We start from the raw sequence: 24,402 nt of genomic DNA, 5'->3' as shown, positions 1-24,402 counted from the left end.
GGGTTGCCCAGCAACCAGCACGCTGCGCTGCTGAGGAGGGATTCTTAAAGAGCTGAGCAGAAAGGCTGGGGCGTGGAGTGGAGGGGTTGAGGCTGGGCCTCGCATACCAATGGCTGCTACACTGACCTCCTCCTGCTTCCTGCTCCTTCCTCCTACCTCCTGCCTCCTGCCTCCCACCTCCCACCTCCCTCCACCCTTCTCCCTCCTCCCTCTCCCTCCTCCCTCTGCAGCACGGAACCCAAGCTGGGAGGGCAGGGGAACAGAGAGGAGGAGGCGCCCAGGCCAGGGGGGCCCTAAGGTAGGCAGGCAGGCAGGCAGGGACCGGGCTAGGGTCCTCTCGTGTCCCCACAGGACAAGGCCTCTGAGGGGTAATAACACAGGACAAGGGGCACCCTCGGCTCCAGACCCTCAGCACAGGCCCTGGCACTGGTGATAGTAGGGAACTAGAAGGCCTGGTCCCCACCCCACCCAGCCCTTCCCATGCACCTCCCAGGCACTCCCCACTGGGGAAGCACTAGTTTTAGAGTCAGACAGAACTGCTTCTTCCACCAACCCAGCCCCGCATCCTGAGAGTCCTGGGCAGCCTCGGAGAGTGAGCAGCCACTGGCTGCACAGAGGTGGCAGGTGCCCGGCAGGCAGAGGATGGTGCTTCCTGGTGTCTGTCTTAAGATTCCCTGTGTAGTGAGTGGCTGCTGCCTTTCCTCTGTCCGTACTGAGAAGGGAACGGTTTTGGCCTTGGCGCAACACTTCATATTCTAAAAAGCAGTGACAATTCAGCTGTGCCACCTTATTCCAGTTCCTTTCCTTCTAGGGCCATGGTTTCAAATCTGTTTTGGGGGAGGGGAACATAGGTCAAGGGCACCTTGCTGGGGGCCCCGAGAGGATACTTCCATGGAAATTGTAGGAAATTGTAGGCCAAGTGTAGTGTTTACAGGCAGAGTCTGGGGAAGTGTGCAGAGCAGTCACTGGGGGCCAGAGGGAGGAGGTAACCTCAGAGGTTAAGACCTGGGCCTCTGGGTGGGCTAGACATGAATGAGCCCCCTCCCAGCTTCCTGCAGAGGGTGGTGAAAGGCAGCATGGGCAGGAGGGTGGGAGGGCTACAGCTGCCACTGTGTCTTCACAGACGATGTGCTCTTCCATTGACTGGATTGAGGCACAGTTCTGAGCCGATCCCATCCTTGTTCCGGTCCTGTCTCCATGATCTTCTCTTTGGTCCCATGGGCTGGGTCATGCAGCCTCTCCCAGCCCTCCCTCAACCCATTCTCAGCCACCATCATTCCCGCAGCCCCTGCCTCCAGGCCCACCCCTTCAATCCGCTCCCTTCCCCAGCTCTAAAGAGGGTCTTTCTAAACGGCAAGACCAACCCTGCTGCTCCCAGCTTCAGCACCCGCCATGACACCCCATGACTGTGGGAGAAGGATCAGGGAGGGCCCCGTGGGCCTAGCCACCTCCTCTGCCCTCGTCTCAGCCACACTCCCCTCTGCAAAGCCCCTTCCCCACTGCTCACCCTCTGTGACATACGTGGCCTCATCAATGTCTGTTGAATGAATGAATAGTCCTAAGAGGAGCTCTTAGGTGCCATGCCATGCTGGCCTTTGGGATCCAGGAATGTACAAAGCAGAGGAGGTCGTCTCCCCACAGGCTGCCATGCTGTTAATAAACCAGCAAACACATCAGAGGATGAGGTCATTATGGGCCCAGGGTGTGGGCTCCAGAGGAAATAAAGAGGCTGATAAGAGGAATGGGGCAGAAGGCCCTTTAACTTTAAAGCGGCCCTTTAAGGCGGCCCCTTAGAAGAAGTGACATTTTCGGCCGGGCGCGGTGGCTCATGCCTGTAATCCCAGCACTTTGGGAGGCCGAGACGGGCAGATCACAAGGTCAGGAGATCGAGACCATCCTGGCTAACACGGTGAAACCCCGTCTCTACTAAAAATACAAAAAAAACAATTAGCCGGGCGCGGTGGCGGGCGCCTGTAGTCCCAGCTACTCGGGAGGCTGAGGCAGGAGAATGGCGGGAACCCAGGAGGCGGAGCTTGCAGTGAGCTGAGATCTGGTCACTGCACTCCAGCCTGGGCGACAGAGCGAGACTCCGTCTCAAAAAAAAAAAAAAAAAAAGAAGAGGTGACATTTTCATTGAGTCCTGAAGGATAAGAAAGAGCTCTGCTTGGGAAGAGCTGGAAGAAGAGTGTGCCAGGCAGAGGGACCTGTACGTGCAAAGGCCCTGGGTCATGAAAGAGCCAGCCCTATTGAAGGAAGAGAAAGGAGGCCAGGAAATTGTGGGGGAGGGATGTCGGATACAGCCATGCCTCCATGGAGGGAAGCATGGATTTTATTCTAAGTATAATCGGAAGCTATTGGAGAATTTTAAGCAGGGAAGTGACATGATCTAATTTATATTTTAAAGCGATCATCTGAACAACCACTTTGCAGAGCAATTTGGCAATAACTAGTAAAGTTAAGATTATGCGCACTCCACAACCCAGCAGCCTGCTCCTAAGCGTGGACCCAAGAGAAATTTTGGTGCATGTGTGCATGGGGTGTGTAAAGATGCTACTGCCACAGTGTTTGCATGAGACAAAACCAAGCATGCTTGACTGTGGGTCAGTTGGAGAATGGGTGGCTTGGCATGGGATAGTTCCACTATGGAACATTAAACACCAGTGAAAAGGGGCCCACGAGGCTGAGCGCAGTATCTCACACCTGTAATCCCAGCCCTTAGGGAGGCTGAGGCAGGAGGCTCACTTGAGTCCAGGAGTTCAAGAGCAGCCTGGGCAACATAGGGAGATCCCGTCTCTGTGAAATTTTTGTTTGTTTGTTTTCCAGAGACAAAGTCTTGCTCTCTCTCCCAGAGCTGGAGTGCAATGACACGATCTTGGCTCACTGCAACCTCCGCCTCCCAGGTTCAAGCAGTTCTCCTGCCTTACCCTCCCGAGTAGCTGGGATTACAGCTGTACACCACCACACCCAGCTAATTTTTGTATTTTTAGTAGAGACGGGTTTTCACCATGTTGGCCAGGCTGGTCTCGAACTCCTGACCTTGTGATCTGCCTGCTTCAGCCTCCCAAAGTGCTGGGATTACAGGCATGAGTTACCGCACCTGGTCTGAAAATTTTAAAATTAGCCAGGAGTGGTGGTGTGTGTCTGTAGTCCTAGCTACTTGGGAGGCTGAGGCAGAAGGATCTCTTGAGCCCAGGAGGTCAAGACTGCAGTGAGCTACGATCCCACCATTGCACTCACTCCAGTCTGGGCAACAGAGCGAGACCATCTGAAAAAAAAAAAAAGAGGTGCGGGGCCCATGAGAGCAGTGTGGGCCTGCCCAGATAAATCTCACAAGCATTGGAATGAATGATAACAGCAAACTGGGAGCTCCTGTTTATACAAAACTCAAAGACACTGAACCTGTCTTACCTTATTGAGGGGCATGCATAGTAAAACTCTAAAGAAAATGCATGCAAATCCAGAATAGTGGATAGCTCTGCAGCTTCCACTGTTTTGAGGTTGATTTCATGCATGCAGGAAATGCATGGAAAAGGCTCACCAGTTGCTGGGAGAGGAAGGCATGGAGGGGTGAGGGGCAGCTGAGGAGCCGCCGAAGTAGGAGACTACAGCAGCCAGGCCTCCTGGGATGGGGATCTGGGAGTCAGGGGGAGCCCAGGCTGGCCTGGCTGTTCAGAGCTGGTGCTCACTCTTTCCTCCTGCAAACCCCTGTTTTGTTTTCTACTAAAATAGCCCCGGCTAGGTGCGGTGGCTCACACCTGTAATCTGAGTACTTTGACTTGAAGTCAGGAGTTCAAGACTAGCCTGGCCAACATGGTGAAACCCAGTCCCTACTAAAAATACAAAAATCAGATGGGTGTGGTGTTGTGTGCCTATAGACCCAGCTACTCAGGAGGCTGAGGCCTGGCAGAATCTCTTGAACCTGGGAGGTGGAAGTTGCAGTGAGCCCAGATAGCGCCACTGCACTCCAGCCTGGGCGACACAGTGAGACTCTGTCTCAAAAAAAATTAAAAAATTAAAGAACAATAAAATAGCTTCTGGTTTTGTCCTTTTAGAAGAAAGCTGAATTACAGAGAGGCAAGGGGCTTTCTGGGGTCACCCAGCAAGCTGGGTGCAGAGGAACCCATGACCCTTCCTACTGGGCAGTCGGGCCTGCCCAGCTGGGGCTGGGCCTTGACCTTTCCTAGGGGTCAAGGCTGCCTTCAAGACCCACCCGCTGAGCGGTCCATGGCCATTCTAAGGCCCCCCAACTCCTCCCTCATCTTCTCTGATGCCCTCCGCCTTCCCACCCGCCAAGGCTCCCTTGATCCCCAGCCCCTCATTCCTGCAAGGATGGAGACTGCCCGGCTGGCTGGGGCCCAAGCCATCTCCTGGTAATTGAGTTTCAGGGATGCTTATGGTTATGCTAATGTGGGATGCTGAGTGCCTACCCCATGGCGCCCGGGGGAGGGGAGGCCCAGGCAGCAGCTGGGGGTCCAGCAGCACAGCAGCTCAGTCCTCCCATGGAAGCCAGACAGCCCATTCAGACTGAGCTCCCCACTCCCCAGCTGCATGACCTTGGGCAAGTCACTCAGCCTCTGTGACCCTCTATTTTCTCACCTGTAAAGTGGGAAAAATCATAGGACCCCCTCAATGGGCTCTTGTCGGGAGGGCGAAATGAAAGAAGCCACTGGAAATACTTGGCCCAATACATAGCACGGAGAACTTGCTTGATAAATGTGTCATCAGCTATTTTTTGTTTCGTTTTAAAGTCTGGAAGGTCCTCCAGGGCCACGGGAATGGGGCGAGCCGAATCTGCACCCTGAGCGAGCCGCTGACTTGCGTTTCTCTTGTTTTTGTGTTGCATGCTCATGGTATTCCATTTGGTGGAATGAACATGAATTTCTTACTTAGCAAAATACTAGTAAGTGGAAGGTGCCTGGGGACAGGGCTTGGAGAGGGGGTGTTGAGGGGGACCTCCATGTTGCCAGGGGTTTAGGGGCCAGCTTGGGGTGAGACTGGCCAGGAGATTGGGTCTCCAGGGGCCCAGGCAGCCAGGCAAAGACAGAAACCAAGAAACCCAGGCAGGAAGCAGACAAGAGAGGCCCAGGCCAGCTGGAACCGCAGCCACATCACCTACTTTGAGCTTTAAACAGTGAACTGCGAGGCTTTTATGGGGAGAGGCGTGGGGGTGGGATGCCTTGATTAGACCAGGAAGAGGGGCTGTAGAGTGGAGTGGACGTGGGTGAACGGGCAGGGGGCATCTGGAGGTGTGTGGGAGTGAAGGAGACCGCCCTGAGGTAAAGGCGAGTCGGGGGAAGGAGGGCCTGGAATGGGCACGGTGAGAAGAAGGAGACCGAGGGGAATCTAGTGGGAGGCACAGCTGGATGCCACCCCTAGCAGCTTTGAGCAGCTCGCAGGCTCCTGTCAGAGAAGACATGGTGAGGGGCTTAGCCCTGGACCAGCGGGGTTCAAATCCTTCTCCCTGACTTACCAAGGATGCTGGGACCTTCCGCCCGCAGGAACCAGCTCCCCCAGCTTTGGGGCCCAGTGGCACAGTGAAGCCCTATGAGGCTGTAGGTTTTACAGGCATTTTTAACTTTATCATCTATGCCTCACAAGGGCCTCAGTTAAATGATCACCCCACCATATGGATGAGGTGGGGCAGCTGACCCGAGATCACAGCTGGGGGTTTCAGGACCAGGGCCGGCAAAGCATAAGGATGTTGGCTCCTCCCACTGAAGCCTGTGGCCTTGGGCAAGTCATTTCTCTTCTCTGGGCCTCAGTTTCCCCATGTGTAAGTGGGGCAGGAGGGTGTGTGCACACATGCAAAGATGATGGTCAAAGATCCATGTGGAGGTCGGGCGTGGTGGCTCACAACTGTAATCCCAGCACTTTGGGAGGCCAAGGCAGACGGATCACTTGAGATCAGGAATTTGAGACCAGCCTGGCCAACATGGTGACACCCGTTTGTACTAAAAATAGAAAAATTAGCCCGGCATGGTGGCACACGCCTGTGGTCCCAGCTACTTGGGAGGCTGAGGCAGAAGACTGTCTTGAACCCAGGAGGTAGAGGTTGCAGTGAGCTGAGATCGCACTACTGTGCTCCAGCCTGGACAACAGAGCAAGACTCCATCTCAAAAAAAAAAAAAAAAAAATTCCATGTGGAAGCTTGCTGGGGATGCGCTTGGTGCCCACAAATGGGGGCCCTCACCCTCCAGTGAGGCCCCTGCTCCCCTGGCCCCTGGGGAATGTCCAGGAAGCCTCCCACCTTCCACCTGGGCCGCCCCCCCTCAGAGGACAGTGACCTTGGCCTGGGGGGACAGAGCTTGTCAAACAAGCAACTGCTCTCACAGCTTGAGATGCCTTTGAAGTCTCTTATTTTATCTTCAAAATCCAGCACATTTCACATTTTATTCCATCTGCGGGGTGTTTCTAATCTAAAACATGTTTTAAACGACTCGCCCTCAAGTCACACGGATACCCACCGCTGGCCTGCGGGAAATGGGGCATCGATTTCTCAAGAACAAAACCCGCTCCCCTAAGCCCCCTGTGGGGCCAGGCCTGCCAGCTGGTCAGATGGTGGGACAGTTGGCAGTCACGGAGCCCCTTGGAGGTGCCAGGCTCTGTGCTGATGGCGGGGATCTGGGCTCGGGGAGGGCGAGGAGGATGCTGGGGAATGCACTTTGTGGGAGCACCAAGGAGGCTTGCAATCCCCAGGGGAAGTCTGAGAGGCATCCCGGAGGCAGGGGTCACCTGGACACTGCAGTAGCCAGGAGGCCCCTCCTGCCACCTCCTGTGCCCCCAGTCCCTTCCCTGTGTGGTTCATCCGTCCTCTGTCTAAACCCCCCAGCAGCTCCCATTTCTCACTAAGGCTCTCAAGGCCCCCAAGGGGCTGCTCCTGCCAGACCCCCCCACTTCTGTCCTCCCTCCCTGCTCCTCACTCAGCCCCCGAGGCCTCAAGGCCTTTGCTCCTCGTCCCCCACCCCTGCCTGGCTGTGCTGCTCACAGCAGCTCCAGGGTTCAACAGGCCCCGCCTGCCCCTCCAGACCCACTGCCTGCTGCCACCCCCACCCCTTGCATTTCCTTCGAGGCTTCTGGCACTTACAGGGATTCTTATGCAAGTTGATTCTCGTGCTGTCTTTCTTGACGATCTCCCGGCCAGCTGATGCACCATGTGCCAGCAGGGCTGTGCCCATCCGTGTCCCAGCACCCGGCACACGGTGGGGCTGGCTGCACACTTGTCAGAGGACAGAAGGCTGAGATCCGGCTCACAAGGGGGAGGGGAGAATGAAGGTCAGGCCAGGACACTGGGTGACTTAGGGGAGCAGCCCCCAGCCCCCCACTCCTGGCCGGGGCCCCTCCAGGCAGCTGAGGCCACGGTGAGGCGCAGAGCAGCAAGCAAGGGGAGTGGAGGCGGCCTCCAGGGACTTGCAGGTGGGCCGTGCCCGCCTCAAAGTCACCGCTGTGCCTGCTCGCCCGGCCTCTCCCTGGCCCAGGAACCTGCTCAGCGCTTTCCTCGGGTCACTGCATCTCCTCTGATGTCCCGGCCCCCGCACAGCGCCCCTCACCACCCTCAGCAGCCCCCCTCCCTGGACTGGAGGATTTCGTCCCTGTCAGGGAACAGCAGAGGCAGCTCCTGCACCTGAGCACCTTCGTGGCTCGGGCCTCCTGCCACTGCCCTTGGAGCAGCCCCTGTCGCCTACACAGCTCCCGGCCCAGGTCCTGCCTCCCGAGGGCCCCCGGCCTCGGCCCTGGGAGGGGCTTCTCTGCATGGCCCATGGTAGAGAGCTGAAGCTTGTGAGTCAGGCAGGCAGACCCAGCTCAAATTCAGCTGAGTGACTCTGGGAACCATCTGTAATGCCCATGGGCTCCTTTAGAAACTCATTAGTGGGCACCTGCGGTGAGCCAGGCACTGTGCTGAGAGCTGGAGAAGAACCGTGGGGGAAACACCTGAGGGCAGGAGTGGGGGTATCAAGATAGGCACCTGGGGGCCGGGCGTGTGACTCACGCTTGTAATCCTAGCACTTTGGGAGACAGAGGTGGGTGGATCATCTGAGCTCAGGAGTTCAAGACCAGCCTGGCCAACATGGTGAAACCCCGTCTCTAAAAATAAAAAAAAAAAAATGAGCCAGGTGTGGTGGCTTGCACCTAGACTTTCAGCTACTCGGGAGGCTGAAGTGGGAGAATCGCCTGAACCCCGGAGGCGGAGGTTGCCGTGAACTGAGATCCAACCACAGCACTCCAGCCTGAGCAACAGTGAGGCTTCATTTCCAAAAAAACATAGGGAGGGGATTCTGGAGGCAGTGATAATGACTCGTGGCCCCCCAGGACAGCATCACTGGGGCCCAGGAGACCTGAGGAGGTGGGGGATGATGAGGGCCTCCTCCAGGTAGAGGTGCCATGGCAGAGTCTATGCAAAGGGCCTGGGGCTGCAGAGCATGGGGCAAGTTTGAGGACCATGTGTACGGCAGAGGGAGAGGAGGAGGGGAGGAGATGGTCTATGGGGCCTGGAGATCTGCAAGGAGCCAGTCTTTATCCTAAGAGCAAAGGGATTTCTCATTTCTCACTAAGGCTCCCAAGGCCCCCAAGGCTCCCCACCGCTGGGTGCGGCGGGTTTCATGGGGCAGCTAAGGCAAAATAGGAGATTTTACCTCCTCTCCAAATGTACATTGTGAGAGGATCACTTTCCATAGCTCGGCGTCCTCATCTGTGAAACGGGTTTGTAATCACGTCTTCCAAACAGGGAAAGGATTGAGTGAACTGTGCGCACACCAAGCTCACCCAGCCTGGGCCCAGGCTTTCCACCTGGTTGGTCCCTTTCCTCCATCACAAATAAATTATATTTTATGACTTGGTTAGCGTCAAGACAAATGTATTAATATTTTATCTGATAACATTGTCTTTGACCTAAAAGTTCATTGTTTTCTTCTGATTTTAAAAGAACTACAACATCTTTGTGGGCCCCTAAAAGTGTCATGGGCCTAAGCACGTGCCTGCTGTGCCCAGCGGGGAGGCTGGTCCTGCCTGGGCCCTGGGAGACTGGCAGCGCTCTCTCAGTGAGGTGTTGGCTGGTAGGGTGCCGTCCTCATGCACGTCCCTGTGCCCCTCCCTCCATGCCTTCTTATCCCTCAAGCCTCAGCTCAAATGCCACCTCCTCTGAGAAGCCTTCCCAGTCTGCAGACTTCAGCAGATCCCACATGCCCCCGTTCCCCTCGCCACACCTGGGGCAGCTCTCAATTCTGCTCCCAGCTACGCCTCCGGTCAGGACTGGAAGCTTCCAAGGCCCAGGGACTACATACTGTTCTTTTCTCTGTGCCTGCTGCCCAGCACAACCCTGGCACCCAGTTGGCACTGAATTCAAATGTTTTGTGTGGAGTATGGAGGAAGGGCTGGGTGCCACCTGTGCCTCAGGCCTCCTGTGACCTGTCATGACAGTTTCCAAACACTCAGGTCTGGCCCTCTCCCTTTCGCTGGGCAGCGGCCACCTGCCAGCCTCTAACTAGACTGGGAGCTGGGCACAAACTGGGGAGCTACTACGCCCTGCCCTCAGGGACAGCAAGTGCTGGGGTAGAGGAGGGCCGGGAGGAGGGGTGTGTGGGAGATGGAGACTGAGGCTTCCAGGCCCCCAGTCCCCAGGGACCGCCAGCAGGGGACAGAGGACTTGGCAGTGACTGGCATTGAGGGGTGCCACCCCAAGGTCACAGGCACAGCACTGGGGTGGGAGCCAGTTAATCAAATCCCAGGGAGCATGGTGCAGGCACATCCTCGGGTGGGGGGAACCCGATGGGGCCGGGCTGCCTCCGCCTGCAGACTCCAAGAGCAGACCGCAGACCAGGGTGCCCCACAGCCTCCAGGGTGTGCTTGCTGCCGGGAGGCCCCACCCCCACCCAAAGCCAAAGCAAACTGTGCCCCTCCAAGCTCCCAGGGCCAGGCTCGGGTCCCCCACTCAGCCCCACACAGCATTCAAAGACCACTGTTTGCTGGGAGCAGGTCTGGGTCCCTTGGGTGGGGCTGGGTCATGAGCCCCAGCTTGGACTCGCAGTCCAGTGCCCATCCCCCACCTCACGCGGCCACCGCCTGCCTGAAGTCACCATGCCTTCAGCAACAAGAGCCCTTCGAGACGGGCATGCTGGGGGTCAAGAAAAGGAGCTGTAACAACCAGTGCTCCCGGGCCCAGCTCCGTCTTCCCCAGTCCCCGGATACTCCGTGAGCCTCAGTTTCCTCCTCTGAAACTGGGTTGATGACTTGTATAAGGACCAGAACCTCCCAGCAAACTGAGGTGGGTATGGGATGCAGTAGAGAAGGGACTTAGAGGCTCAAGCCGGTGCCAGGGACTAGCTGAAATGAGAAGGGCCGGCCACAGGCCAAGATGTTGGGGTGCACACAGGCCTGAGGAGCAGGGAGACCCGAGAGGCCCTGCCCTGGGCTGGGCGGGCTGGGTGGCCACACCCGGAAGGCTGTCTCTTGGCGTCGGCTGGCACAGCCGCCCTAGACTCCTCTCTGCAAGCCTCCAGGCCATTCCCCTGCATAGCCTGGTCCAGCTGTCTGGCCTTGGAGGCAGCTTTATGGAGGCACCATGTGGCCGGGTGTCCAGGCCCAGGGGAGACCACCAGAACGGGGGCCCAGGGAAAAGAGGAGCTGAGGAACTGGGTCCCAGGCACCAGGTCGGCCACCTGCCCCCCGGAGCCCTCACCTGTGGAATGTCAGGCACGGGGGCTGGAGAAGGGGACACAGAAGACTGGCCTCCCCGGGCGCCCACTGGGTGTGGGTCAGGCCTGGGACCAGGTCCTCTGTACAACCGAGTCTGAGCCCCCAGCACTGGGCCGCAGCCACTCTCTCCCACCTGTGGCAAATCACATCTCCTGGCCTGGCCTCCCCCACCTCCACCCAGTGAAGTCTTCTCTCTGCCCCCAGTTCACCCCTCCTCAGGCTCTGGCCAGGTTACTATCAGGTCAGTTCATCCCACTCACCTTGCTGGGTGCAGTGCAGGCCACACACAGTGGAGTTTGGGGGTGCCAGGTGGGCAGGGGGATAGCATCACCTTCCCACAGGGGCCCGCAGAACGGCAGGTCAGCACCCCTCCCCTACCACCCCTTCGAGGCTCGCTGCCAACCTATTTGGCACGGTGCCGTCTTTGAGCAGGAGCCAGCTCATTTGTGGCCGGTGTTAATTAAGAGAGAGAGGTGATGGGGGGATGTGGGGAGGGGCCAAGGAGGGCAGCTGCCAACCGCTGCCAGGACTGCCCAGGCTGAGGGGCCTGGAGCTGGACCGAGACCTGAGATGCCCCTCCTCCCTCACTAGCTCTGGGGTGGCGCTGCCCAGACGCCCAGCCCTCGCCTCTGCAGCTGGACCTGCTGGGGTGGGGAGTGGGTGGAGGCTGCATCTCGGGCTTGCAGGGTGCTCTGCCTGGTTTTGAGAAGGCAGGCCCCACCCCTGGCCAGGGAAAGGCAGTCCCTCTGACCGACCCTCAGGCAGTGTCCCTGGGGTCAGCTGGCTTTGTGGCTTGGCTTTGGAGTAAGAAAGACTCTGTTCCAGTTCTGCTGCTGCCACCCCATGACTCAAGCTCCCTGAACCTCAGTCTCCTTCTCTGAGAAGGGAACCATCACACCTCCCTTGTGGCTTTGTTATGATAATAAATGGGCCCATCTGTGCCCAGCACCCAGTCTACACCCAGCAAATAGTCTTGGTCAGCAGAAATGTACATTCGTGCCCAGGCACAGTGGCTCACACCTGTAATCCCAGCACTTTGGGAGGCCATGGCAAGTGGATCACTTGAGGTCAGGAGTTTGAGACCAGCTTGACCAACTTGGTGAAACCCCATCTCTACCAAAAATACAAAAAATTAGCCAGGTGTGGTGGCACGTGCCTGTCATCCCAGCTACTCAGGAGACTGAGGCAGGAGAATCGCTTGAACCTGGGAGGTGGAGGTTACAGTGAGCCAAGATGGTGCCACTGCACTCCAGTCTGGGCCACAGAGCCAGACTCCGTCTCAAAAAAAAAAAAAAGAAAGAAAAAAATGTGCATTCGTGGGCACAGGCCCCACCCAGAGTCACTGGGGGGCCCACCCCTCTGCAGCCTGTCCGGGGCCAGCCTGGGCAGCCCATTGTGGTCCCGCTCCCTGCTCTCCCTCCGGCTCCGACTACGGCTCATGCTCCCACTGCCTTGCTGGCACCACTCAGCTCACCTCCCCCTCACTTCCCGCGGCCCCCACCCCTGCTCTGGGAGCGCCCAGCCGCTCCTCGCCTCTCCATCTTAATTAGCTGCTTGTATTAATCTCGCAAGTAACGTGGCAACTTGCAGCCTTGGGTTTTCGGGCTGTGGAATTAATTATTCCCCAAGCGAAGAGCTGTCAGCTCTGGGAGACCAGCCACTCGGAGCCACCCGACACCACTTAGCAGCATCCATGCCATCCTCATGGCATCTTGGGCCCACAGCCTGGCTGGCCCAGTTTGGCTCTGTGTCCCCCCATCCTTTCTACAGAAAGGGTTGCAATGGACTGGGCAGATGGGGTGGGTAGCAAAGCCGTGTGCAGAGCTGAAGGCCCCACCTGGGAGCCAGTACTCCTCAGTAGAGGGGCGAGCACAGCTGGCCTCTCACCTGGGCAGCATCTGGGCCTGGGCAGCACCTGCCTGGCCTCGCCTGCTGCTTTCCCTGATGAGCTCTGACAGTTACCACGGACACAGGCTGCGGGCGGGAGCCGGAGCCCAGGCTGGGGGCGGGAGCTGGAGCCCAGGCTGGGGGCAGCGTTGGCATACACAGCTCTGGCATTCCTGCAGAGAGGGGCTCCCAGCCTCACTTTGCCCCCATGTCAGCTGCATGGTGGCGGGGGGCAGCCAGCCGGACATACTGAGATGGACAGGGCTGTGCAGGAAGGTGGCAGCCACAAAGCTGTCAGTCCAGCTCTGCCTGGCAGTGCCACCCCTAGTCCAAGGAGGGGGCGGGGACCCAGGCCTTCCTGCAGCGGGGCTCAGAGCTGAGGACCCCTCTCTATTGGCCTTCACACCAGCCGGTGAGGTGGGGCTATTCTCCCACATGGGGAAACTGAGGCACAAGGCCACATGGCCTGTCACCCCGCTGTTGACCGGCTTTGGCTTCAGTGGAGGTGGTCCAGGCCCTTACCCGGCGTGCCTTGTCCCTCTTGCGGTTGGGTGCCCTGCCCCACCCCCCGCCCCATCTGCGCCCCCCGCGCTGCCCCGAGTTCTCAGTCCTCCAGCTCTGGCCCTGGGCAGCGCTTAGCCCAGTTGCAAAGGTGCAGCTGCTTCCTAGTGGCTTCAAGGCTGTGCCCTGCCGGAACTGTGAGCCCTGGGGACAGGTCCTTTCCTCCCCACATCTCTGCACCAGGCCTGGCGCTGACCGGCCTTAGGAGATACTGTGGGCAAAAGAGCAAAGGAATGAAAGGGCCATGGCAGGGGCCATCTGCCTCTCTGGACCACCCATGCACTTGCGTACGGGTGAGCGGGCAGGCCCTGGTAACCTTCCTGTGTCCCCAGCCCTACCACCCTACAAACCCTAGGCCCATGAGGAACCTCCTCCCTCTCCATCATCATCTACCACTGCCCCAGAGGGCTCAAGTCTGAAGACCCAGCTGGCAGCCCACTCCCATCTTGACCTCATCCTCCCCTCAAGGCTGATACTCCCATCGCAGCCCCTTCCCCACTGATCTGCCTTTGTCTCTCTCTCTCTTGCAGCCAACAGCTCCCTCCTCGGAGGCGGTGGCGGTGAGTGGACCTTCTGTCTTGGTGGGGGTGGGGGTGCGGTGTGGCATCTCCCCTGCCGAGTCTGTTCCTCCCCTACCCCTCACCCCCGGCGCCCAGCTCATTGCCATCCACCTTCCCCGCTGTCCTCACAGGGTGCCTCCCTCCCCAGAGCTGGAGACCTGGATGGCAGGCCTGGCACCCTTACCACCAGGCAACCCAGGCCAGCTCCCCACCCCTCTGAAGGCAGGCCTCCTGCTCTGTAGGGGGGCGGGGGCCACAAGTGTGGTGGAAAAAACCCAGCCCTGACCTTGATCACCCTGTGACCTTGGGCAGCTCTGTCCCTCTTGACCTCAGTTTCCCCACCTGTGAGGGCAAAATTATCATCTCTGCCCTGCCCTTGGACCTTGGGCTCTGCAGCCAGGACAGGGAGAGACCTGTCAGCTCTCAGCCCTGGGATGTCTCTGTGTTTGCCATTGTTAATGACCACAATGGAGCAGGGGTTCTGGCAGGGCCAGGCAGGCAAGCAGGAGGTCAGAGGTCAGGGTGGACCTGGCCGCAAGTGATACAGGCCAGGTCACAGGTACCAAGCGGGGGTGTCCCTGTACCCCCAGCACCTGCCTCCATGGCCAGCCCACCCAGAGCAGACCACATCAGCCCCTTAGCCCAGTCCCTCAGCCCCCCAGCTGGCCGGGCTGCCCGCTGTCTGCACAGGCAGCAGGATGATTGGTGAGCCAGGGGCCAGGGGTTAATGCGCCGTCGGATAAATCCTGGGGGCCATGTTTACAGCAGTAGTGGCGGGGCCCAGGCCAGGTTTTAAAAGGGGGAAAAATAAAAGGGGCATGAAGGTCAGGAATAAATAAGAGCAGCGTTAAGAGCTGTCAGTGACCAGCCAGGATGCAGAATGGGGGTCTGTTTGTGGCTGAAATGTTTTCCCTCCTCCCCATTCTCCTCTAGCTGTCCCCATGGAGGTCACAGCTCCCTGGAGGCCTCACAGAATAAGGGGCTTTGCTGGGGACTGTGGTCCTGAAAACAGGCCACCTAGGACCCTCTTCCGAAGCCTGTCCTTTTGGTGGACACTTTGCAGACCTGACACCTGCGTGTCCCACCCACAGCACCCTGCCCTTCCTCTGTTCATTCATTACCCTTGTGTGCCGGGCCCTGAGCTGGGTGCTGGGACAGGTACTGCCGGGCACAGATGGGCCTGGCCTCTGTCCCGTGAGCTCCCAGTGCAGACGAGAGCACCACCAAGACACAGGGTGATCTGTGGTGTGGGCTTGGGGGTGGGAGTGGCACCGTAGGAGCTTGATGAGGAGTGCCTGTCCCTGCTTGGGCATCAGGAAGGCTTCTAGAAGGAGGTGGTGCCTCCACTGCAATGTGAGGATGCATAGGCGTGAGCCCAGTGAAGAGTGCTGGGAAGGGTGTCCCGGGCAGAGGGAACAGCGCAGGCAAAGGCCTGGAAGCGGAGGAGAGGGAGGGGAATTTAGGGAGGCTCTGACACAGGAATGGCTGGAGCCCAGCCAAGAGGCGCAGAGACGGGAGATGGCCCAGGAGTCCAGAGAGCCTGTGAGGAGCGAGATCGTTAGTTATTCAGTTCAGGAAGATAAAGGATCACAAAGCGGGTGGGCCTTTCAGTCCCACACCAGCTCATCAAGTCTCTTCTGCCATAACCCTGCCAGGGTTCTCATCTCACTCAGGGCCTGGGCCAAGTTCCTTAGCATGGTTCGTCAGGTCCCCAGTCACCTCTCACAGTCACCTCCACGCTGCCACCCTCCCCACTTTGCTCCGGCCACCCTGGCCTCCCTGGACAGGCACCGCCCACTCCTGCCTCCGGGCCTTCGCCCTGGCAGTTCCTTCTGCCTGCAGTGCCCTTGCTCCAGTTGTCCACGCGGCTGCTCCATTCACTCTGACAGGCCTTCACTTGAATGTCGTCTCTCAGGAGGGCCCACCCTGGCTCCTAGCTGAAATTGCGGCTGCCTCCCCTGCCCCATGCTGGCACTCCCTCGGCCCCCGCCCTGCTCTGGTTTTAATTTTTCTGAGCACCTGTCTCCTTCTAACGTGCTGTATGATTTACTTATATATGGTGTTCCTTGTCTTCTACCCCCTGAAAATGAAAGACTATCTTCTGCACCCAGAACCGGGGCTGGCACTTACAACAAGTGCTCAATAAATGTTTGTAATCCCAGCCTGTAATCTCAGCACTTTGGGAGGCTGAGGCAGGAGGATTGCTTGAGCCCAGGAACTTGGGAGCAGCCTGGGGAACATAGTAAGACTCCATCTCTCCAAAAAAAAAAAAAAAAAAGAAATCAACCAACTATGGTAGCACGTGTGCCTATAGTCATAGCTTGGGAGGCTGAGGTAGGAGGATCACTTGAGACCGGGTGGTTAAGGCTTCAGTGAGCTGTGATTGTGCCACTGCACTCCAGCCAGGGTGACAGAGTTAGACCCTGTCTCAAAAAACAAGGAACAAGGAGCCAGGCATGGTGGCTCATGCCTGTAATCCCAGCACTTTGGGAGGCCGAGGCAGGTGGATCACCTCAGGTCAGGAGTTAGAGACCAGCCTGGCCAAGATGATGAAACCCTGTCTTTACTAAAAACATAAAAATTAAGGCTGGGAGTGGTGGCTCATGCCTGTAATTCCATTTCTTTGGGAGGCTGAGGTGGGCAGATCACGAGGTCAGGAGTTCAAGACCAGCTTGGCCAACATGGTAAAACCCTAAAATACAAAAATTAGCTTTTCTACTAAAAATACAAAAATTAGCTGGGCATGGTGGTACACACCTGTAATCCCAGCTACTCAGGAGGCTGAGGCAGGAGAATTGCTTGAACTCCATAGGCAGAGGCTACAGTGAGCCAAGATCGCACCACTGCACTCCAGCTTGGGTGACAGAGTGAGACCCTGTCTCAAAAAAAAAAAAAAAAAAAAAAAAAAAAAGTTTATTGAATGAATGAACTACAGGAAAAGGTGGGTGATCTGTGGTGTGGGCGTGGGGTAGGAGTGGCACCGTAGGAGCTTGATGAGGAGTGCCTGTCCCTGCTTGGGCATCAGGAAGGCTTCTAGAAGGAGGTGGCACCTCCACTGCAATCCGAGGGACTCTATGCATTAAGCAGCGGCCTTACCCAAGGGCAACCAGTGGAAACCACAGATGTTTTGGCAAATCAGGAGTGGCTCACAGATGGCCAGTAACCTCACTCTAGGAAGTGGAGGGGCCCTGCCCTGGCCACTCAGGGGCACGGTGGAAGCCTCTCTGGTTCCCCTTCCAGCATTTAGGGGTGAGGAGCGGCTGGCACAGGCCTCTCACACAACCCGACTGATGCAGAGATGGACGGGGTGGGTGCCCCTGGAGGAAGTGGGCCCAGAGTCCAGCCTTTTAACATGGGCTGAGATTTATGGAGCCGCCGCTAGTGCTTGCTGGGCCTGTCACTCTGCTAATGTGATTGGAACACAGTGGAGGTGGCGGGGAGGGGGCTGTGGTAGGGATGAGGCTGGGGCTGGAATGGAGCCCAGCCTGGGCCCCGGAGGTGCTCTGCCCTCCCCTGTACCCCTGCTACTCCCACCATCCTCTGAGTTCATCCAGCCCTAGTCCCCTACCTGCCCAAGTTAGACCCCACCTGACTCTGCCCAGACACACCCGTCTTCCCCTGGAGTCCCTGGACATCCCTCCTACATGAGTTCAGGCCTCTACCCACGCCCCTCCCATGACCACCCACCCATTGTTCGAACAAGCACAAGGGCCATCCTGCCTGCCCTGGCCACTCTGCCCAGAACCCTGACACCACTGCTCCATGTCTTTGTCCCACAGCCCTGGTTCCCTGCTTGTGTTTTGTGTTTGTTCTTCATTGCCTGCTTCCCCACCATTCCAGTGGCCATTCCGGAGTCCATTCCGTACTCTCCCTGAGGGCAGGATTATGGGAGATTCTGAGCCCCTAGAAGAGCTTCCTGCTCTGAAGTAAATAATTAACATCTGTGGCGCAGTGAGTGGCACCCTTTGTGTGCCCTGGGAGCTGGGGACACAGCTGTCAGTCTGGCACCCTCCTCCCATCCCCTCACCCTGGGGGGGACTGCCAGCCTGCCAGTCCCTCAATGGAGAGGGGCAGTAGGCAACACCCTGGCCAATACCCCAACCAGCATCCTAGCCAACACCCCAACCAACATGCCAGCCAACACCCCAACCAACACACCAGCCAATACGTCAACCAACACACCAGCCAACACCCCAACACACCAGGCAATACCCCAACCAACACCCCAACCAACACACCAACCAACACTCCAGCCAACATGCCAGCCAACACCCCAACCAACACCCCAACCAACATGCCAACCAATACTCCAACACCCCAACCAACACCCCAGCCAACATGCCAGCCAACACCCCAACCAACATGCCAACCAATATGCCAGTCAACACCCCAGCAACATGCCAGCCAACAACCCAGCAACATGCCAACCAACATGCCAGCCAACACCCCAACCAACACACCAGCCAACACCCCAGTCAACACCCCAACCAACATGCCAGCCAACACCCCAACTAACACCCCAACTAACACTCCAAGCAACACCCCAAGCCAACCAACACCCCAACCAACATGCCAACCAATACCCCAACACCCCAGCCAACACACCAGCCAACACCCCAACCAACACATCAACCAACATGCCAGCCAACACCCCAACCAACACACCAACCAACATGCCAGTCAACACCCCAGCCAACACCCCAGCAACATGCCAACCAACATGCCAGCCAACACCCCAACCAACATGCCAGCCAACACCCCAGCCAACACCCCAACCAACATGCCAGCCAACACCCCAACTAACACCCCAACCAACACTCCAAGCAACACCCCAACCAACATGCCAGCCAACACCCCAACCAACATGCCAGCCAATACCCCAACCAACACACCAGCCAACGCCCTGGCCAATGCCCCAGCCAACACTCCAACTAACACCCTAACTAACACCCCAGCCAACACTCCAACCAATATCCCAGCCAACACCCCAAACACCCCAACAAACATGCCAGCCAACACCCTAGCCAACATACCAGCCAACACCCCAACCAACATGCCAGCCAACACCCTGTGCAACACCCCAGCCAACACCCCAACAAACACGCCAGCCAACACCCCAGCCAGTGCCCTGGGCAACACCCTAACCAACATGCCAACCAACACCCCAGCCAACACCCCAACCAACAGCCCAGCCAATACCCCAGCCAACACTCCAACCAATACCCCAGCCAGCACCCTGGGTAACACCTCAGTCAACACCCCAGCTAACACCCCAACCAACACCCCAGCCAACCCCCCAGCCCATACCTCAGCCAACACCCTGGTGTAGGTGGTGGCGTGGAGTTCCTGCCAGGAGGGGCAGGCACAACTGGGGCTCAGAAGATGGGACTGGGCCTGGCCTGCAGGGCTTTGGGGTCCAAGCCCACTGTTTTTACAGCAAATGTGCGGTGATTCATAGCAAGAGAGGGCTGCAGCCTCATGGGAGCAGAGACGGGAGTCTCCCGGGCACCCCCAGTGCAGTGAAAGCCCCAGGGGCTGCTGGGGCTAAAGGGACTTAACCTGGAGGGCACAGGAATACTGTGCCTGCCTCACTCTGGGCCTGAACCCCCACCCACCAGGCCCTGGGGCCGAACTAGATGGTGCTGGCAATGCAGTGAGTCCCGGGGAAGTCCCCTTACTCCCCCTACTGCCCATTCCTCCCTGGGGCTGTCTCTGAGTTGAGGGGGCTATGCCAAATGCTGGGACTCAGCCTTCAGGGAGACCCAGTTTGGTAGGAGGCTTCCCAGCAGAGGGAGCATTTGACTTGGGTCCCGAAGGCTAAATAGGAGTTCGGCAGGTAGAGCAGGATGGAGGGCACCCAGGGAGAGGGCCTGTGTCAGCTTCAGGGAGGCTTGATGGGCTTGGGGCAGCCACCAGCCTTCCCGACAGACCCTTTGGCCTGGTGACTGCCAGGGCCCCTCCTCTCTCCCACCTCCCTCCTAGAAAGCTTTTACTGGCTCAATAAAAACATTTTTTAAAACACTCTCCTATTGTATGGTAAGAAGGCAGGCAGGTCCTAAATCAGGATGGGAATCGACAGGGCCCTGACGCGTGTCTCTCCTGTTTATTAGGACTGAAATGTTTACTCGGCGATAAGGAGCCCGCTTTCTCGGGGAGATTTGTGCGCTCTTTTTCAATTACCCCTCGTCTTTCTCTGCCACTTTTGCACTAAAGGGATAATAAATGTATCGGAGCGTTTCAATTATTCATCTAAATCATGACTGCGCCTGCCACGGCCAAGCTTTAGTGACAGATTAATTCAGGGCCGCCTTCCTCTGGCTGCGTGGCCGCCATCTCTACTCCAGCCTGGCCAGCGCCCCAAAGGGTCAGCTCCTGGGGTGGGTGAGAGGGAGTCAAGCAGATCCCCGGCAGGCGGTCAGGACAGGATGGAACCCCATCCCCACCCTCCCCACATTCTGTCTGGGGCCTTCCTGAGGTCAGCAACCCCACCCAAACTGCACGAGTGGGCCTGCCTGTGTGGGTGCAGCTGCCCCTGCCCCATGCCGTCGGCCCTGAGCACCCCTGCACCCTGTGCCCGCAGGGCAAGCCCGTGTGTGTGTGTGTGTGTGTGTGTGTGTGTGTGTGTGTGTGTCCCCTACACCGGGCCCAGCTCCTTCCCGCCCAAGAGAAGCTAGGGTGGCTGGGCTTCCCTGGCTGTCTTCCCGTGGCACTTTGCTGGGCATTGCACACGCTGCTCCCGGGTCCGAGTGCTCCTCCGCCTTCCTGTCGCAACCCTCCCACCTAGTTTCGCCTTCCCATGTCAGGGCAGCCCCTCCGACACCCCCTCCACTGCTCTGTTTAGTGAAGGCCTGCCATGTGGACAACACTCCCTGTCCCGTGCCCGCACCCCAACCCTGGGCGCCTGTGTGTGCGTGGAGCACACCTCTCACCTCACTCCAGGCCCCACCGCAGACTCCCTCACCGGCTCAGAAGCCGCCACCCAGGGGCCGTCCCTCCTCACACACATGCTGGGACCTTGGGAGCCAGCCGAGCACTCTCCCCTACAACCCTGACTCTCTCCATCAGGTCTTTCTCTTGCCACTTCCCTCTCTCCCTCGTTTTCTCCATTTCTCCCTCCACACTTTGCCTCTCTCTGGCTCCCTCTCCCTTCTCCTGTCGTTCTTCCTCTCTGGCTCTGACTGGCTCTCTGTTCGTAGACGGGGAGGCCCGGGAGGATTCGCCTAGGCCTCTAAGTATTCAGCGCTCGACTCCGGCCCGGCTCGCAAGCGCTCAGCGCCCTGCTCCGGCGCTATCTCCTATCGCCCGGCCGCTGCTAATCCGTGATTGGTTCCCGCCGCCGCTAGGAAAAGGCTCAGCTCCGGCCGCTCCGATTAGCCGTGGCCTTGCTCCACGAGCAGATAACGTGACCTCCGTGACCTGTGGCCAGCCTCAGCCCTCTGGAGGCGGGACTGTGTGCGGCCCTCCCCTCCCCAGCAGGGCTGAGCTCAGAAGAAGCAGGCAGCCCAAGGGGCTTGGCAGTCCCCGCACCTGTCCCTGTGCCGGTCTCATGGGTGTTGTGTGTGCAGGGTGGGCGTGCCAGGACCCTCTGGCATGGGGCTGTCTGGCAAAGGGCAGGGGTAGGGCTGTGCTTCAGCATAGAAGGGAAGGGCGTGCCAGAAAGAGGGAACAGAAGAGGGCCCAGAGGCCGAACCAGAACACATCCCTCCACTGCTGGAAACTTCCCCCTGAGCTGCAACCAATTCCCGATTGCTCGATTCCTGGCACCGCCCAGGAGGTCCTGTAGAGGCAGCGCCCCCTCCCAGCCTCACCTGCTGGCCTGTTCCCGCCACATGGCTCTGCCCTTCCTGAGTTCTCCGACCTGACTCTCATCCGGGACTCTCCTCCCCATCTCCTTCCAAAGCCAGTTCTTTCTCATTACTCAGGGCTCTGCTCAAATGCCACATCCTGGGAGGGGCCACCTCATCCTTTGAACAGCCTGCTCCTCCCTCCTCCCTCTAGTCCAGCTCAATTTTCCCCTTCTCCTTTTTCACCACTGCCACAACTTAGAGCTGCGTGTCCTGTCCCTAGAACTGCGGCCACAGGACTCCTGGCCCTTGCACAGGGCTGGCACGTGGCACGCCACCCCCCAGCCCTCGTCCACATTTTTTGAATGGTGCAGAATTTGGAGCCAGTAGGAGGGGCACGGGAGGTAGCGAATTCATCTGAGGGGGAGGCTGCAGGGAGCCCCAGAGAGTAGAGTCCTTGAAAGCTTTGTTGGAGTTGAGGATTTTTTTCCATGTATCCTTGGGAGCCATGGGAGGTTTTATGACAGGTGGCGCATGCCCTTCCCCAGGGAAAGGCCCCCAGGCCTTCCTGCCACCCCTGCCTGACCCCAGTTGATGATGATGGTGCCAACAGCAGCCAGGCATTCTCAGTACTCATGACATGGCCACCAGCGCCGTTTGAACCTCTCCCTGCAGAATCTCACACACCCTCACCCAGCCCTATGGGAGGCATCATTAGTGTCTCCATTTTGCAGATGAAGAAACTGAGGCACTAAATCCCTGGAGCTGAACCTCACTTCCCACCCCACCCCGCAGCTGGCCCCCTGTGTAAGAGGGATGCTGGGACTTGGGCCCCTGTCCCATGGCCACAGCTTTGACCAGGCAGGGCTATGGAGCTCCTGCTCTGCCCCCAGCAGGCACGATGCCACCAAGCCCCTGCATGCAGCTGCCACAGGGATTTTTAATAACGGGAGTGATTTTTGCATGATGAATGAGGCACTGCCGTTGTGTACATAATGAAGCCCTAATGTTTTCAAATCCCCATTTAAGGAGCTGATCTCACCCCGTAATGAATTTCAGATCACATCACAGAGCTGCTGTCCATCCATCTTCTCCCTGGGGCACCCACCCGCCTTGGTACCGAGAGGGTGGGGCCTGGTGAGGATGGGCTCTGCACCCCACTGGGCTGAGCCCAAGCCTAGCACAGAGCCGGGGCTGGCTAGGGTTTGTTGATTAAATGGGTGACCAGGAGGGTGTGGGCAGAGGCAAAGATGGTTCGGCAATGGGATATCACTCAGGTTCTTGGCCTGAGAGTTGAATAGAAGCCAGAGGTAGAGAATGAGGAGTGGGCTGGGAGAGAAGAGAGTGCAGGACCCTTGGGTGGGTCACTTATCCAGGCTTTGTGGCTAAACCTTCCCTCTGCAGTGTTTGAAGCCTGGGGCAGCAGGTCAGATGTCTGCCCTTGATGCAGTTGGTACCCTCTCAGAGACTCAGTTTCCCCATTTCCCGGGGAGCCTGGCCCCTTTCTGCCTTAGCATCTGGTATTTCTGTAGCCCTCCTCCGGAAAGGGAAACCAGCACGGGCTGCACCAAGACTCGGCTGCCAGTGCCCTCCAGGTTGTGCCTAGCTGTCCAGGCGGGAGTGTTCCCTGGACCCCAGACCCCTGGTCCTTCCTGGGCTGGAAGGGAAGCACACCCCTCCCCCAACCCCCAGTTCACATCTCTGCCTCCCCAAGGCCCTCTGTCCCCAGCCCCTCCTGCCTGCCTTCTCAGGGGCGTCTCTACCCTGGCAGTGCGGCCTGTCCCTGGGGTACAAGGCCCCCAAGAGCATGACGGGGCAAAGGAATCCCCTGCCTGTGAAGTCCGTGGCTGAGCCTCAGCCTCCCATCTGTAAAAAGGGGATCCCCCCACACAGCCCCTGAAAGCTCATTTCAGAGGCGTGAGGTTGAGCTAGAGAGGTATGAGACTCAGCACCTGAGAGGTAGGGCCAGACGCTGTAGTCACACGGCAGGCTGGAGACCCAGCCAGCCCAGGCCCCACTCACCCTCACAACCAGGCCCTGCTTCCTGCTCACCTCCCTACCCTTGGGGCCCACAAGAGTCTAGGAAGGTGGGGAGCAGGGGTGAGAGCTGCCCAGGCAAGGCCTTACACTTTGCTGTGTGGCTCTGGGAAAGTGGCTTTGCCTCTCTGAGCCCATCACTACTTCCTTAAGATGAGGGTTAATAATGTGGGTCTTGGTCAGGCGCAGTGGCTCACACCTATAATCCCAGCACTTTGGGAGGCCGAGGTGGGCGGATCATGAGGTCAGGAGTTCGAGACCATCCTGACCAACATGGCAAAACCCCATCTCTACTAAAAATACAAAAATTAGCCATGCATCATGGCACGCGCCTGTAATCCCAGCTACTCAGGAGGCTGAAGCAGGAGAATTGCTTGAACCCAGGAGGCAGAGGTTGCAGTGAGCCAAGATCATGCCATTGCATTCCAGCCTGGGCAATGAGCAAAAACCTATCTCGAAAAATAAATAAATAAATAAATAAATAAAATACTGTAGATCTTAGTTTCTGCCCCTCCTCTCACTGTTGGGCCTTGGACAAGTTGCTTAACCCCCCTGGCCCTCAGTCTTCCATTCCCCTTGACACCTCCCAGCATATCTCAGTGCTCCCCACCACTCTTTTTTCTTTTTTTTGAGATGAGGTCTCACTATGTTGTCCAGGCTGGTCTCAAACTCCTGAGCTCAAGCGACCCTCCCACCTCAGCCTCCCAAAGTGCTGAGATTACAGGCATGAGCCCCCCCTCCCAGCCCCCACCACTCTCTTGAGGCCAGAGCTCTGGGACTCAGAGAGGTTAAGTGACTTGCCCCAAATCACCAGCAATCTCATGGCCAGGAATTCTGGGAAGAGAAATCCTAAAGAGGGCACACCATAGGCCAGCCCCATGGGA

The 24,402-nt window shown here is 58.0% G+C and overlaps 1 protein-coding gene across 3 annotated transcripts in view; it reads left to right on the top strand.

Annotated features, from left to right (window-relative positions):
* Nucleotides 1–24,402, top strand: part of MACROD1 (mono-ADP ribosylhydrolase 1) — a 175,391-nt gene that overhangs the window by 144,935 nt on the left and 6,054 nt on the right. For all 3 annotated transcript variants that reach the window (XM_017892614.1, XM_017892604.1, XM_017892611.1), the window contains exon 4: nt 13,668–13,697. In XM_017892614.1, coding sequence (XP_017748103.1) covers nt 13,668–13,697 — 30 coding nt within the window. The remainder of the gene's footprint in view (nt 1–13,667; nt 13,698–24,402) is intronic.

Source organism: Rhinopithecus bieti, unplaced genomic scaffold (genome assembly GCF_001698545.2).
Source record: "Rhinopithecus bieti isolate Rb0 unplaced genomic scaffold, ASM169854v2 scaffold_1017, whole genome shotgun sequence".
NCBI classification, from domain to species: domain Eukaryota; kingdom Metazoa; phylum Chordata; class Mammalia; order Primates; family Cercopithecidae; genus Rhinopithecus; species Rhinopithecus bieti.
This window is presented reverse-complemented; position numbering and strand designations above follow the sequence as displayed.